The sequence below is a fragment of the Terrapene carolina genome, unplaced genomic scaffold (genome assembly GCF_002925995.2).
Source record: "Terrapene carolina triunguis isolate 2854851 unplaced genomic scaffold, T_m_triunguis-2.0 Scaffold714, whole genome shotgun sequence".
NCBI classification, from domain to species: Eukaryota; Metazoa; Chordata; order Testudines; family Emydidae; genus Terrapene; species Terrapene triunguis.
The window spans coordinates 19,760,255-19,773,733 of record NW_020665065.1 but is presented as its reverse complement, the minus strand read 5'-3'; the positions used below and the strand labels follow the sequence as shown (position 1 = coordinate 19,773,733).

At 42.4% G+C, this 13,479-nt stretch overlaps 1 protein-coding gene across 1 annotated transcript in view; it reads right to left on the bottom strand.

Moving 5' to 3' along the window:
- Nucleotides 1-600: 600 nt before the first annotated feature.
- Nucleotides 601-13,479, bottom strand: part of ZMYND12 (zinc finger MYND-type containing 12) — an 18,060-nt gene continuing 5,181 nt past the window's right edge. Inside the window, exons 3-7 of the mRNA XM_026660085.1 lie at nucleotides 12,146-12,315; nucleotides 9,621-9,743; nucleotides 8,122-8,242; nucleotides 3,587-3,732; nucleotides 601-851 (exon numbers count right to left, since the gene is read on the bottom strand). Coding sequence (XP_026515870.1) covers nucleotides 732-851; nucleotides 3,587-3,732; nucleotides 8,122-8,242; nucleotides 9,621-9,743; nucleotides 12,146-12,315 — 680 coding nt within the window. The 3' untranslated portion in view covers nucleotides 601-731. The remainder of the gene's footprint in view (nucleotides 852-3,586; nucleotides 3,733-8,121; nucleotides 8,243-9,620; nucleotides 9,744-12,145; nucleotides 12,316-13,479) is intronic.

Genomic DNA, 13,479 nt, shown 5'->3' with positions numbered 1-13,479 from the left:
CTGCCTGTGGGAGAAGGATGTGACCTCAAATACCAAGGCATCATCTAATCCGGATCAAAGTGGGGGGGGGGGGAGAGAAAGAGGGACAGAGACTGGGGCAACAGAGGAGGTGAAGGACTTCACAGTCCTGCTGGTTGGGGATGGTAGAGTTGCAGATTTGAAAGGAGACTGGGAGGGGTGGGAGGAAATCAGGGCTGAGCTGGGACAGTGCCTTCCCATAAGGCATTTCCCCAGCACTGCTCTGTACAAGGCATGCTGTCTGGCAGTAATCCTGGTAACCTTTCCTCTCTCTGTGTCCAGATCACAAGCCCTTTAAACGCCTCCTCAAAGCTGTCTGCTTGAACATATTTGAAAGCTATAAATTGAGACATTTGAAGGACACAACATTCATCTCCACCACTGAAATACACTGTACTAAGAGCTTTTCAGAGGGACGGCATGGAGAAATGGTAGCATGTTTTGCTTGTTCATAGTATCGGGTACACATCTGTTTTATAGTTGTTAACCCTGTTTTGATCGTATTCTCATTTCCTACTCTGCTACATTGTTATACATTACCACCATCCATATAAAATCAAATCGGCTACAATAAACTAAAACTGGCATAAAGTGTAATTTTAATAAAAGCAAACAAATATACAGAGAATGTTTCTAGACAGGTGATAGCAGGCAAAAGTATGACTTCATAGTGCCATCTAGTTGAAAAGATAAAGAGGTGAAGAAACTGGACCTTATTTTGTGTAGAAAAGTTTGGATTTAATCAATTTTAATAGACGATGAATAGCTTCTGATGCATCTTGGTTTGGCAGCTGTTTGGTTATTAGAAAAGCTTTCATCCCAAGTTCATGAGCCTGAAACGACATTTAAAAAAATATACAAACTAATTGCCATGAAATAGTTACACCGCCTTTTCTCACGAGGGTAGGAAAACTACAGACAGGATCTTAGGAATTGCCATACTGGGTAAGAGCCAAGGCTCTTCTAGTCCATTATCCTGTTTCAGAGAGCAGCCAGCACACAAGCTGCTTCGGAGAAAGCTGTAAGAAACCTCCTAGTGGGCAAGTATTGAATAATGTGCCCATAGGAGAAGTTTCTTCGCGATCCCATTGGTTAATGGATGGCTTATGCTATGAAGCAGGAGGGTTCATATCCCTTCTAAAATCAGAGGGCCAAACTTTCTGCTGAGGTAAACTGGGACATCTACATCAACTTCAATAGAGCTGAGCTGCTTTTCATCAGTGGACAATGTAGTTTATATATTATTATGTATTAACATTATTAATCCCATCCAATATAGCTGTAGATGTTCTCATTATCTTTATCAGTGTCCAATCTTTGATTTCTGCAGAAATCTTGGCCTCAATGCTATCATAGGGCAATGAGTTCCATAGGCTAATTTTGCATTGTGTAAAAAACCATTTCCTTTTCTAAGCTTTAAACGTGTGGCCTTTCAATTTCGTTGAGCTGAGTGTGCCTTTGTTTCATCGAGTCGTAAATGTTAAGGCCAGAAAACCGACAGATCTAGTCTGACCTTCTACATAACACAGCCCAGAGAATTTCACCCCTGCACTGAGCCCAATAACTTGTGTTTGGCTAAAGTAGCTTCCAGAAAGGCCTCCCGTCTTGATCTGAAGACATCAAGCAAGATGGAGAATCCACCATTTCCTCTGATAGTTTGTTCCAATGGTTAATCTCCCTCACTGTTAAAAAATTGTGCCTTATATCTAATTTGAATGTGTGACTTTAATTGCCAGCTATTGCTTCTTGTTCTGCCTTTCTCTGCTAGACCGAAGAGCCCAGCAGTACCTGATATTTTCTCCCCGTGAAGGTATTTATACAATAATCAAGTCACTTGTTTATCTATACTGACTGAGCTCTTTAAAGGCATTTATTTCTCAAATAACTTCTGTGGCTCTTTTCTGCACTCGCTCCACTTTTTCAACAACCTTTTAAAGATCTGAGATATCAGAACTGTACCCAGTATTCCAATATTGGGCTCATGAATGCTGTATGCAGAGGTGAACCCTACTACTACTACTACAGCCAAAGATTGCATTGACCCTTTTTGCCACAGCATTGCACTGGGACCTCATATTGATTTGTTTGTCCACTATGACCCCTAAGTCCTTTTCAGAGTCACTGCTTTCTAAGATACAGTCCCCTATTCTGTACGTATAGCCTACATTCTTTGTAGCCAGTTGCATGACCTCACATTTGGCAGTATTAAAACATTTTGTTTGAATGGGCCCAGCTCACCAAGATTGTTCTGTATGACTGCCATGTCCTCATCGTTTACCACTCCATCAATCTCTGTGTCATAATCACATATTTTGATTCCCCAAATACAACTACTTTTCTGGATCTATCAGTTAGTCAGTTCTCAATCCATTTAACATTTGCTTCATTTATACTGTATCATGCACATTTTTTAATCAAAATGTCATGCAGTGCTAATTCAAACATCTTAAAAAGTCTTTGTTCTTGTATTTACGTTCTCTATTTGTTATTTTGCCTAACTCTACCATCTGGCTTCCTCTCCAAACTAAACATTCACAGTTGTTTCCATCTCCGTTCATAAGGAAGTCTTACCCATCTCTAATTTTCAACTTGTGCAACCTTAACTCTGCCCCCTTGGTTGTAAATATTCTGATACAGTCTTGAATAACAGGATCACATACTGTTACTGTGACATGACCTCATCCTGATGCACAAATGACACCAACCCTATCAGTAATACACCCCAGCCTCACTCATGCACAAAAGCCAAGACTTTTACAAGTGATTGTTGATTTTAGATGCCAAACTTGAGTCAAATTAAAGGGGTCTGGTTTTCAGATAGGCATTGCTCAGCACTTTCCAAAAATCAATCCCCTTTAAAATATCGATGCCCAAAAATAGAGGCACCTTGACACATTTGAAAATATTAACCCTTTGCTCTCAAATATACTAGTGCAAATTCAAAATTGACTTCAGCGGACTGAATGAATCCACATTCACACCATGATAACTGCAAAAACAATGGCCCAAAATCAGGCACTCATATGTAGAACCCTTGTCTCATTCACTGCACAACATCCAACCTGCATCCTGAATGACCAAAAGTGGTATGTAATCATGCAATTAAGACTGTACTGTAATGCATCTGCACAAAGGCACAGAGTCTAAACTGTATAAGGAACTTTAACTTGCCATTACCTGACTTTTGAGTACTTTGCTTTGTAACTTTAACATTAACATCGTATTTTTAAATTTAATTTCCTAGGTATTTAAAATTAATAAATAAATACACCTCTACCTCGATATAACGCTGTCCTCGGGAGCCAAAAAAACTTACTGCATTATAGGTGAAACCGCGTTATATTGAACTTCCTTTGATCCACCGGAATGCGCAGCCCCGCCCCCCCGGAGCACTACTTTACCACGTTATATCTGAATTCGTGTTTTATCGGGTCACGTTATATCGAGGTAGCGGTGTACTGGAATGTGGCTATATTTGCTAGAAATCAGTAGAATACTGTTTTCCATGAATTATGCATTCTCTGAGGCATTTAATTAAAAACAAAAACAATCACGCGGTCGAACTTGCCTTTGGTAAATCCAAGATCAAGTAATGAAGCATTGCAAGAGCGTGTACAACGTTGGCAGTTTTAGCAGGTTGTTGCTTTGGTGCCTGTTCTTTGATATCTAATATTGCGTTCAGTACTTGACTTGCTTCGGCTTGCTGAGCTTCATCTACATTGAGAATGAAACATTTACGATGGATGGATAGCATACAAGATAACGTTCTACTAAAACAAGCTACCTATCTGTTCTATTTAGGCATTTATACCTCACATCACACTGATATCTGATTTCCATACAAATTCTAAAAGTAAGCATATTAAAATCTCTATCTTTTCACCCTCAAATGGCAAGTTTGCTGTTTCAGCCTCTTCTCTGATGTGCGTCACAAGTCAATATCTAGATTATTCAGTCATTTAACTGCTGCATCATCAAGGATAGCAAGATGCTGCAATCTACCCTCTAATCTTTTTATTGTGCACTCCTCCACACGTTTGACCGTCTGCATCGCTGCCCCGCAGTCATGCTGCGAAGACTGGGCTACGTAAAATTTCTGCACTGTGGCAGTCACTCTTGCCATTCCAGTCAGCAGCCTGTTAAGCCTAGTTCAAGATCTACATCCCAGGTTGCAAAGGGTGGGTGTAAATTAGAGCTTCTGAAATTCATCTGCATGTCTGTCTCACTATCCCAAAGTTGCTGCCACTCTATAAGAACATAACTGTCACCCTGATGTGCTGTTGTACCAATATTGGCACTGAGCCGGCATCACTGGACATGAATGCGTGAATGGCCACTGCAAAAGGATTTTGACCAAGTTAGTTGTGGCAAGTCAGCAGGAACTGCAGTTGCAGGGGTTTTCTTCTGTAAGTGGGCCGATGTTTTTATAGGACGTCTGTGTTGCTTATTGATACTTACTGGAATCATTGTCAGTCTTGTGTGCAGGAGGCTGTTTTCAATCTATCGTAGCCCCCCAGGCAGTTTTAAGGGTAATGACATTGGGTCAAAGTTTTGAGGGAACTATATGAGCCAACACACATAAATTAGATGTTAATGTGTGGCTAAGGCAACCGCTAACAATACAGGTGGCTGTATTCAGATCTGAATCAACGAGATGTATATGCCAACTTCTGCCCCAAACCGCAGCACAATATTCTGCTAGAGCAAATACCAGCACCAGGACTGAGGTTCATAAAACATCTGCCTCTGCTCCCCAGGAGGCTCCTGCTAGCTTCTGGATCAAGGTAGTGCAGGAGGTGATCTCTTTCTTTAAGTGTTCTAGATAGATTCATAGATTCTAGGACTGGAAGGGACCTCAAGAGGTCATCGAGTCCAGTCCCCTGCCTGCATGGCAGGATCAAATACTGTCTAGACCATCCCTGATAGACATTTATCTAAGCTACTCTTAAATATCTCCAGAGATGGACATTCCACAACCTCCCTAGGCAATTTATGCCAGTGTTTAACCACCCTGACAGTTAGGAACTTTTTCCTAATGTCCAACCTAGACCTCCCTTGCTGCAGTTTAAGCCCATTGCTTCTTGTTCTATCCTTAGAGGCTAAGGTGAACAAGTTTTCTCCCTCCTCCTTATGACACCCTTTTAGATACCTGAAAACTGCTATCATGTCCCCTCTCAGTCTTCTCTTTTCCAAACTAAACAAACCCAATTCTTTCAGCCTTCCTTCACAGGTCATGTTCTCAAGACCTTTAATCATTCTTGTTGCTCTTCTCTGGACCCCGGGAACCTGTATGTTAGACTATGGTCCAGTTTGACTCCTAAATAAGTGACAACTGGCTGAAAGGGAGTGGAAAATCATTAGCATGGACTGTAAGGGGTTGATTGGCCAGACAATTGTTCAAAAGGAAAGTTGCAGCCACCATATTAGACTCACTTAAAGTCTCCACTAACAATGGTAAATGGCCTGCGCATTCATGTCTTGGCTGAGTGATCCTTCGATACCATGTAGATGGTTACCCACATCAGCAAGACAGATGTCATCTGCATATACGTACTTATTGATTTTAGCTGTTGATAAGTCGTAAGTAGATATGTTGAAAAGGAAAGAAGGTAAAATGGAACCTTGTGGGAGTCTGTTACAGAGATGCCTAAGCCAACTGACTGTTTCCAGTTTGGATGGTGAAGCTCCGATTCGTTATCATTTCCATGATGAACCACACCATGGGCTTACAGGGAATAGTCTGCAACAACCTGACAGCCCCACATGCCAGACATGGTCACACACAGCTGACAGGTCAACCATAACGGCACCAACTTTTTTAAAAGCATTTTCGATGTCTGGTGTTAGGCGAATGACTTGATCTTGGGTACATCATCCTGATCTGAAACCAGCCTGAACAAAGGGTAATTGTGGTTCGAGAACCTCGCTGATGTGCATCAGAATCAGTCTCTTTAGAAGTGTGTATCTGAGAGAGATGGGTCGATAGCTCTAGGGATCTCCCAGTGGTTTTCCTCATTTCAGAATTGCTACAACCTTTGCTCTGGGCCAGATTTTTGGGATGCAGTTGTCTTGGAAAACATCAGATGAGGAACTAAAGCTTCCGGCTTTTGGCTTTCAGGCCTTGGTGAAGTAGGAACTTGACATGGATATAAATTATAATCTAGGCCTGGAGCCTTTCCTGTTTTCATAAGCTTAATGACCTGGTCAAGCTCTTTGTCTGAAAAAGGAGCCATCAGGTTTGAATCCACACTAGGAGCCTGTCATCTCTCTGTAACCTCAGTTTTGATCACACAGATGAAAGATTTATTCAGATTCTGTGCATGGTCATTATCTACTAGCTGGAATGCAACAGCATTTGCAGTGACTGAAAACTCCTTTTTGCTGAGACTGAAATCTCCAAAAAGTCTTTTTATGGTCTGCCAGGCTTTCCGGCTAAAATGAATTAAGTCCATCTTTGTGCCTGTCTCTCTCTGTCGATTGTGCCTGGTTTGATCCAGCAGTTGAATTAGTTACTTGCTTCTATTAAAGGCCTCCTGTTCATTACCGGCAGAGTACACTTCCTGACAAAGCTAACTGCCTCTGATGACCACTGTTGGTGATAGCCTCCAGGGATCTTTTTCTTAGCAGCTGCCTGAACTAATTTGCAGAAAATTTGGTAGGAGTCATTTATATTGGCTCGACATTACAAGTCCAATTCAGCCAGCTCACTAATAGATGTCTCTAGTTCTGCTTGAAAGACCTCCTACCAGGCATTCCGAAAATACCACTCGGCCTTCTGTAGGCTGTTTGTTACTGATCTCCACAGGCCTGGGGTGATCAAGGATGGCCAAGGCTAAGACTTTGGAAAAGCTTCAAGCATCTTCCACTCTACGACCACTGGCAGCACTTGTCTGGAAGATGAAAAGATGATGTTGAGTGAAGAGACTGTTGCCCATCTGCTATATGAAACATGGAGGTTTGGTTTGGGTTTTACAGGAGTGGTAGGTCAGTGACTGAGGCCCACTCCATTAGACTCTCTCGCTTTCTCTCTCTGTTGTTGTCAGGATATCCCCAATTGACATGGCAAGAACTGAAGTTGCCATAATAGATGATTGTGGTGGAACACTGGTGACGGAGTGCGTCTCCTGAAGCAAGATGACATGTGCCTTCAAGGTGTGTAAAATGCAGCACCTTGAGAACTGGCCCTGGAACAGAGTTTGCGGTGCTGGCCCTGAAAGGGGCCCTGTTGGAGGATGGCTCTTTAGGGCTGATTGTCACTTAGAATGCAAACCTGTGTTCTGCATTTTGTCTGCTTTCGTTTCACTTTTGCTATCCACAGGGGATACCATGAGAAGTCAATAGACATGTTTCAGCTTCTAAGAAGTTGCACTATAGAAGTGATTTATACTGCTACACATCATTGTACTGTCTGTCCTGAAACAGCAAGTCTTACATTACTGTGATTATTGAAGCTGGCAACATGCAGCAACTTCTTAGTGCGAGATTTATGCAATAGTTTATGATAAATGGAAGTAATGTCACACAAACATAGAGTGAAACATCATCCTGTCCTCTCTGATAATATTCACAGAATCATAGCCATTGGAGATGGAAAAGACAAGATAGGGCATCTACTCTGTCTTGTCTCCCAACAGTGCAGGACTGTTCCATATAAAGCAGTACATTTGCTAGCACTTCATTTATATAATGGGGCTTCCACAACCCCTGTTCTGAGACTATTATACAGATTAATATATGCTACTTCCAGAACATACTTGTTCATAGGGTTCTACTGGTTAAGGAGATAAGGGGCCATACACATACCTCAACAGGCTGAAACTTCACTTTAGTGGGTTTCAACTTAAATAAGAAAAATGTAAATAACTGAAAATGTTTCAATGGAAACTAATTTCTGAAAGATAGTGGCATCAGAATCTCAATTCTTAAAGCTAATAGCTCAAAGAGACCCCACTGGATTTGGTCTATAGAAATGTCAGACTCCCAAGACTCATACAAAAGTAAACAGTGGACAGGACTAGAGAACATTCTATGTCTCCTTCCCTTCAAACTATTCTGTGTTCTATGAATAATAATAATACTAATAATACTGAAAACTGGATTTACTCAGAGGTTCTTCACTGATTTCCTCTTCTTCAGACAATATATTAATTTCTGCTGGAGACGTGAGAGTTTGTGATTGGACTCGAATCAGTCTACTGAAATGGGCATGCCAGATATCAGTTACCTATTGAGAAGGAAAGAGAATTAACATACAAAATTATATTATTACACAATATTTAAAAAGGGCATGCGTTTTGCCCTTTCCTTTTGCTCATTTTCCAGTACATTGCTCAGTACTGTCTTAAATGATTCAAGTGACTGGGCCACCACCGATTATTCCATGTTCTACTAGCTCTCATCATGATGAATTTTTTTTCAAATGTTCAGTTTAAACTTTGCTCAGTTCAATTCTATTCTCCTAAGCCCATCTTCCCTGGCCAAGGTGCTCATTAGACCCATCTTCCCTAGCTGTGGGACTGTTTAACCACAATGCAAATGTATTAGTAGCAAAATTGGTTTTTATAGCAGGGTTTGGCTGAGCTATATAGACAGGTGGGGAACGAAGAGTGTTAACTCCATGTTTAAAATAATGTTTGAGGCTAGGTGATCTCAAGAATATATTTTAAATACAGGATTAACATGATTTGGCCCCATAAACCGGTAAAATTGTTAGCAATTTGCTTTGCTTTGACTGTTTGAACCATTTTTAAAGCCAGTTCTAAAGCCAGTGAAGACTGGAACAATCTAAATGATTCTTGTCCTTGATGTCTATGGTAAAGCTGTGAAAAAATTCATTAAGAAGCCTTCACCATCTCATAATCCGCTGGAGTTTGTTAACACTACAACCGCACTCCTGCAAGGAAGTAGGCTTGCAGGATCCAGTCCTAGGGAACAGGCAGCATCTGTCACCCAGCAAGTTACCAGTACAACCCTCAATGTTGCTCTAAAGCTTGGGTTATAAAATGTCTTCACTGAGTTTCATTTTTACGATTTAATAAAGTAGGTTACTGTACTGAACAAAATGTGGGATACGATTCTGGGATCACAACTGCATAGATTCTCAATGCAAGATATACTGACTCAACATATTAAACTGTACATTTTAAAATGTATTTAAATTATAAAAGTGAATAATAACCTTACTCCTTAAGAAAAATTACTGCAAATTCAAATATAAATGTTTAAAAGGTCTATGTTTACATCTTTTTTTAAATCTGATTTTTTTTTAAATTGATCTTTCTCTATCCTGGTTGTAACTCAGAGAAATATTTGAATAAGAAGTAGCTTACTTTCATGCTAATAATAATGTCTTGTTTTAAGTGCTGACTCAGCAGAGCACTGAAGCACGTACATAACTTTAGCACGTGAGCAGTCCCATTAGCTGCAATGGGACACAAAGTTAAACACATATTAAAAGTGTTTGCAAGATTGGGGCCTAAAGTGGCACTTTCACACTTGGCCCAGGGTCATTATAACATTAAGGGGAGTCGGTAACACACAAACATTGAGAATAACCTCAAGAGAACTTGTAAATATCAGATACATTTACTGGTGCTACTAACCTCAGTGTATAGTGAGTCTGCAATGTCCATTTTGTTCTGACGAAAGAACACATTAGCCATGTGGAAATAACCTCCAGATGTACTAATGTCATGTGTTCCAAATGCACAACTGGCAAAGTAAATCTGAAATATATATTAAAATATAATCATATAAACTTAATATTCACATCAAAATAAGTTTGGGGATAGGTTTATTAACTTGAAGATTAGCAATATTTTATTTATTTCTTCTATTTTCCACCCAATATTAGATGCAAAATTAATTATATTTAATTCCAAGTTTAAAATGTTGCACCAAAACCATGCAGATTCTCCCTTTTCCCACAAAGGACTGAAAACCTCCCTCATGTCCCTAGCTAGGAATACTCCTGGTCCAGAGGCATAGAGATGACAAAGCTGGCTCCTAAGCATCCCTGAACAGGGGCTGAGCGGAGACATCGCCACAGCATGCTGCACTCTAGCTATCTTCAACTGCTAGTTGGTTCTTAAGGAACTCTAGCCAGATAGCAAGGATTAGAGCAGCCCCTAGGCAGCTCTAGCATGCATCAGGAACAGGCAGAGAATAGAGGGCCATTACTGACTCCCTGACAGGCCCCCAGGTTGGGGAGGCCCAATGGAAACTGGACACAGCAGAGGCTCTCCCCCATTACGCTTACAGACTAAATATACATGGCTGCAGTTTATAACTGCCAGGACCTGATTTTAGTCACCTCATGTCCTCATTGACAACCGTGCAAAGTGGGTGTGAAATGTTATCAAATGAGGATAGTAATAGACCCGTGTAAATGACAACACTGCATACACACAAGGTATAACACAGTGGTAAATCTGTGTCAGTATCTCTGAAATTATTAAGAACTATTGGATGGAGAGAAAGAAAGGTTACTTAGTAACTATAGTTGTTAGAGGGCTTTCTCTTCACCCTCTCCCCTGGTTCTTGTCATGCAGACAGAAAGCAAAAGACCAGAAGTCTGAAGTGCAGGCAATGCGATGTTTATTGCGGTTAGTTTCCAGCAAGCATGTATACCATAACTCTGATGCCACAGAGCCCTGTTTCCCAGTGTCCCATCTCCCCCCTCCTCAGTAGGCATAATTATACCTGAAATGCACACCCACAGTGCCACCCCTTATAACTTATGGTCATGTTCCGTTTTGGGGGGGGGTCGTGAGTCTGGGGTCTTCATCCCACCCCTTTTGTACCCCATGGGAGGGGTAAGGAGTGAGGTTTGCTACAGTCAGGAGCAGGCATTTCTTTGATCTTTTAGTGTTTTACCTTCCCCCCAATCTCCCCTTACCCCTCCCAACTGGTTGCTTGACCTTGCCTTGAGATAGGAGTTGAGGCAGTCTTCAAGTGTGCGCTCATATATTATACTCCCACCATGCCCAGTAACACTTCAACTGCTATTATCTGTTCCCATTATACTAACAAACTCATCTGGCTTGGGCAAAAGCAACATACACAATGTCTTTGTCCTTTGTTTACACATATTAGTAAGAATGTATGTGCATTATAAAATAAAACAGGCAGGCAAAACCCAAAATACTATCTCAGGCAAAAATACAGACCTGAATCCTACATTGGCACTAGCACTCCTAACAATAATCACTCAACTGGACTGACACCACTGATCCTCATTCATGGGAGCAGCAAAGTGATAACCCATGCAAAGCAGTGGCCATTAGGGCTGTGTGCATTGTCCCTTGCACCACTGAAAGTTTGGACCAGAGACTGTGGATTTGATACATCTTCCATTAAAGCCTATGGAGAGTCTTTAGAAGGAAGTGGATCAGGTCCTGTATGAGAGCAGCAGCCCTGACCTTGTTCCAGTTACTTTCTATTTAATCAGAATCCCCTCAGTATACTCTGAAGGAACAAGGCAGGTGGGTGAGGGCAGATCTGTACTGACAATCACTGAAGGAAATACAGTTATTAGGAAAGTAACCTTTCTCCTAGTATTGACCGCAAAGCCCACACTTGGGAGATTAAATAGCAGCAACATCTCCTCCTAAGTGGGGTATCTGAGAACAGTTAACATTTGCAGGACTACTCTCCCAAAGGATCACATGTCAAAAAATTTATGGGGAAAATATTATGGAAGCAGTTGTTTAAATAGTGCAATAAATAGTGTAACTTGTCTAACAAAAATGATCAAGAAATAAGATCACTGCAAGTATAAAATGGACTATTTGTTTAATGATAGGCAACTACAAAAGGTTGCAGTAGGAATGTATATCTCAACTGAATAGAAAGGCTGATGAGTGTTATTTAATAATACTATAAAAAAGCATAGGGAATACACAATTCACAGAAATAAGAGTAATTACTAGAACACAACTTTGGATAAGTTCTGACGTGTTGTCTGTTGTATCTATCTAGCACAGGTTTTTCAAAGGTGATTCTTAGCATGGTATCTAAAATCTGTACTAGAATCTAAGTGTCTGTTGGGGTTTCCTAACAATTTCTACATTGACTGTGTACAATTATTAGGAATTTTTCTTCTACTTCTGTATTTTATTTTACGTACATCAGTAGCCAGGTGGTATAAAGACTCTTCAAAATTTCCTTTAGCAGCATAGAGGAGACCCAGGTTACGATGCAATTTAGACTGAATGCCATTACTGCAGTCAGAAGTTTTGAGGACAATCCATTGAGCTTGTGAGAGGTATTCCTCTGCCTGGGTAAGATGGCCAAGACCTGAAATTATATTTCAAGGAAAAAGAGGACAAATGTTGTCAGCAATTTTTTAGAAGCTTAGCGAATATAGCTCTTTGTGCCATTCAAACAGTTGGACTAGGATGCCGCGACTACACAGCCACGTTAAAGCACTGCCGCAGCAGCGCTTTAACGTTGCTAGTGAAGACTTGCCCATAGGCATGAATGTCACCCAACCGTCTGAGTCTGAATGGGTCATTAAAAAGGACTGGCCGAGGCCAACCCCATATCAATGGAGTATGGAGAAGACAATCACCAGGACACTGACATCTACCAATCAGTGACTGAAAGCGAGATGGATTTCCCTACCTCTCAGCAGGGAAGCAAAGCAAAGATCCCAGCTCAAGAACAAAGGACTGGAAAGGTGTGAGGTGGGAGATAAGAGCTGGCTGCTGGAAGGAGTTGGGGGGCTCTCATCTGAGAACTGACCAAGAAGGTCAGACAGAGAGAGCCTGAATATGGAGTTTGCTACAGCCTAGCTGGGCTCTGGGCTAACTAGAACAGAAGTGGGCAAACTACGGCCCGCGGGACCCTCCTGCCCGGCTCCTGAGCTCCTGGCCCGGGAGGCTCGCCCCGGCCCCTCCCCTGCCATTCCCCCTCTCCCGCAACCTCAGCTCACTCCGCCGCTGGCGCAATGCTATGGGCGGTGGGACTGCGAGCTCCTGGGGCAGCACAGCTGCAGAGCCGGGGCCTGACCTGGTGCTCTGTGCTGCGCGGTGGCGTGGCTGGCTCCAGCTGGGTGGCGCAGCTGCCTGTCCTGATGCTCTGGGCGGCGCGGCTGTAGTGCCACCAGCCACCAATGCTCCAGGCAGCGCGGTAAGGGGGCAGGGAGGGGGTTGGATAGGGGTCGGGGCCAGGGCCGGTACTACCATTAAGGCAAACTAGGCGGTTGCCTAGGGCACCAAGATTTGGGGGCGCCAAAAAGCGGTGCCCCCAATTTTTTTTATAGCGTTCCTGGGCTGGGCTGCCACGCGGTTGCCCGCTCCACTTCTCCCGCCTCCCAGGCTTGCAGCGCCAATCAGCTGTTTGGCGCCGCAAGCCTGGGAGGGGAGGAGAATTAGAGCAGGGGCGGCATGCTTGGTGAGGAGGTGGAGCAGAGGTGAGCTGGGGTGGGGAGCTGCCGCACTGCTCCCCAGGCCGGGGGGG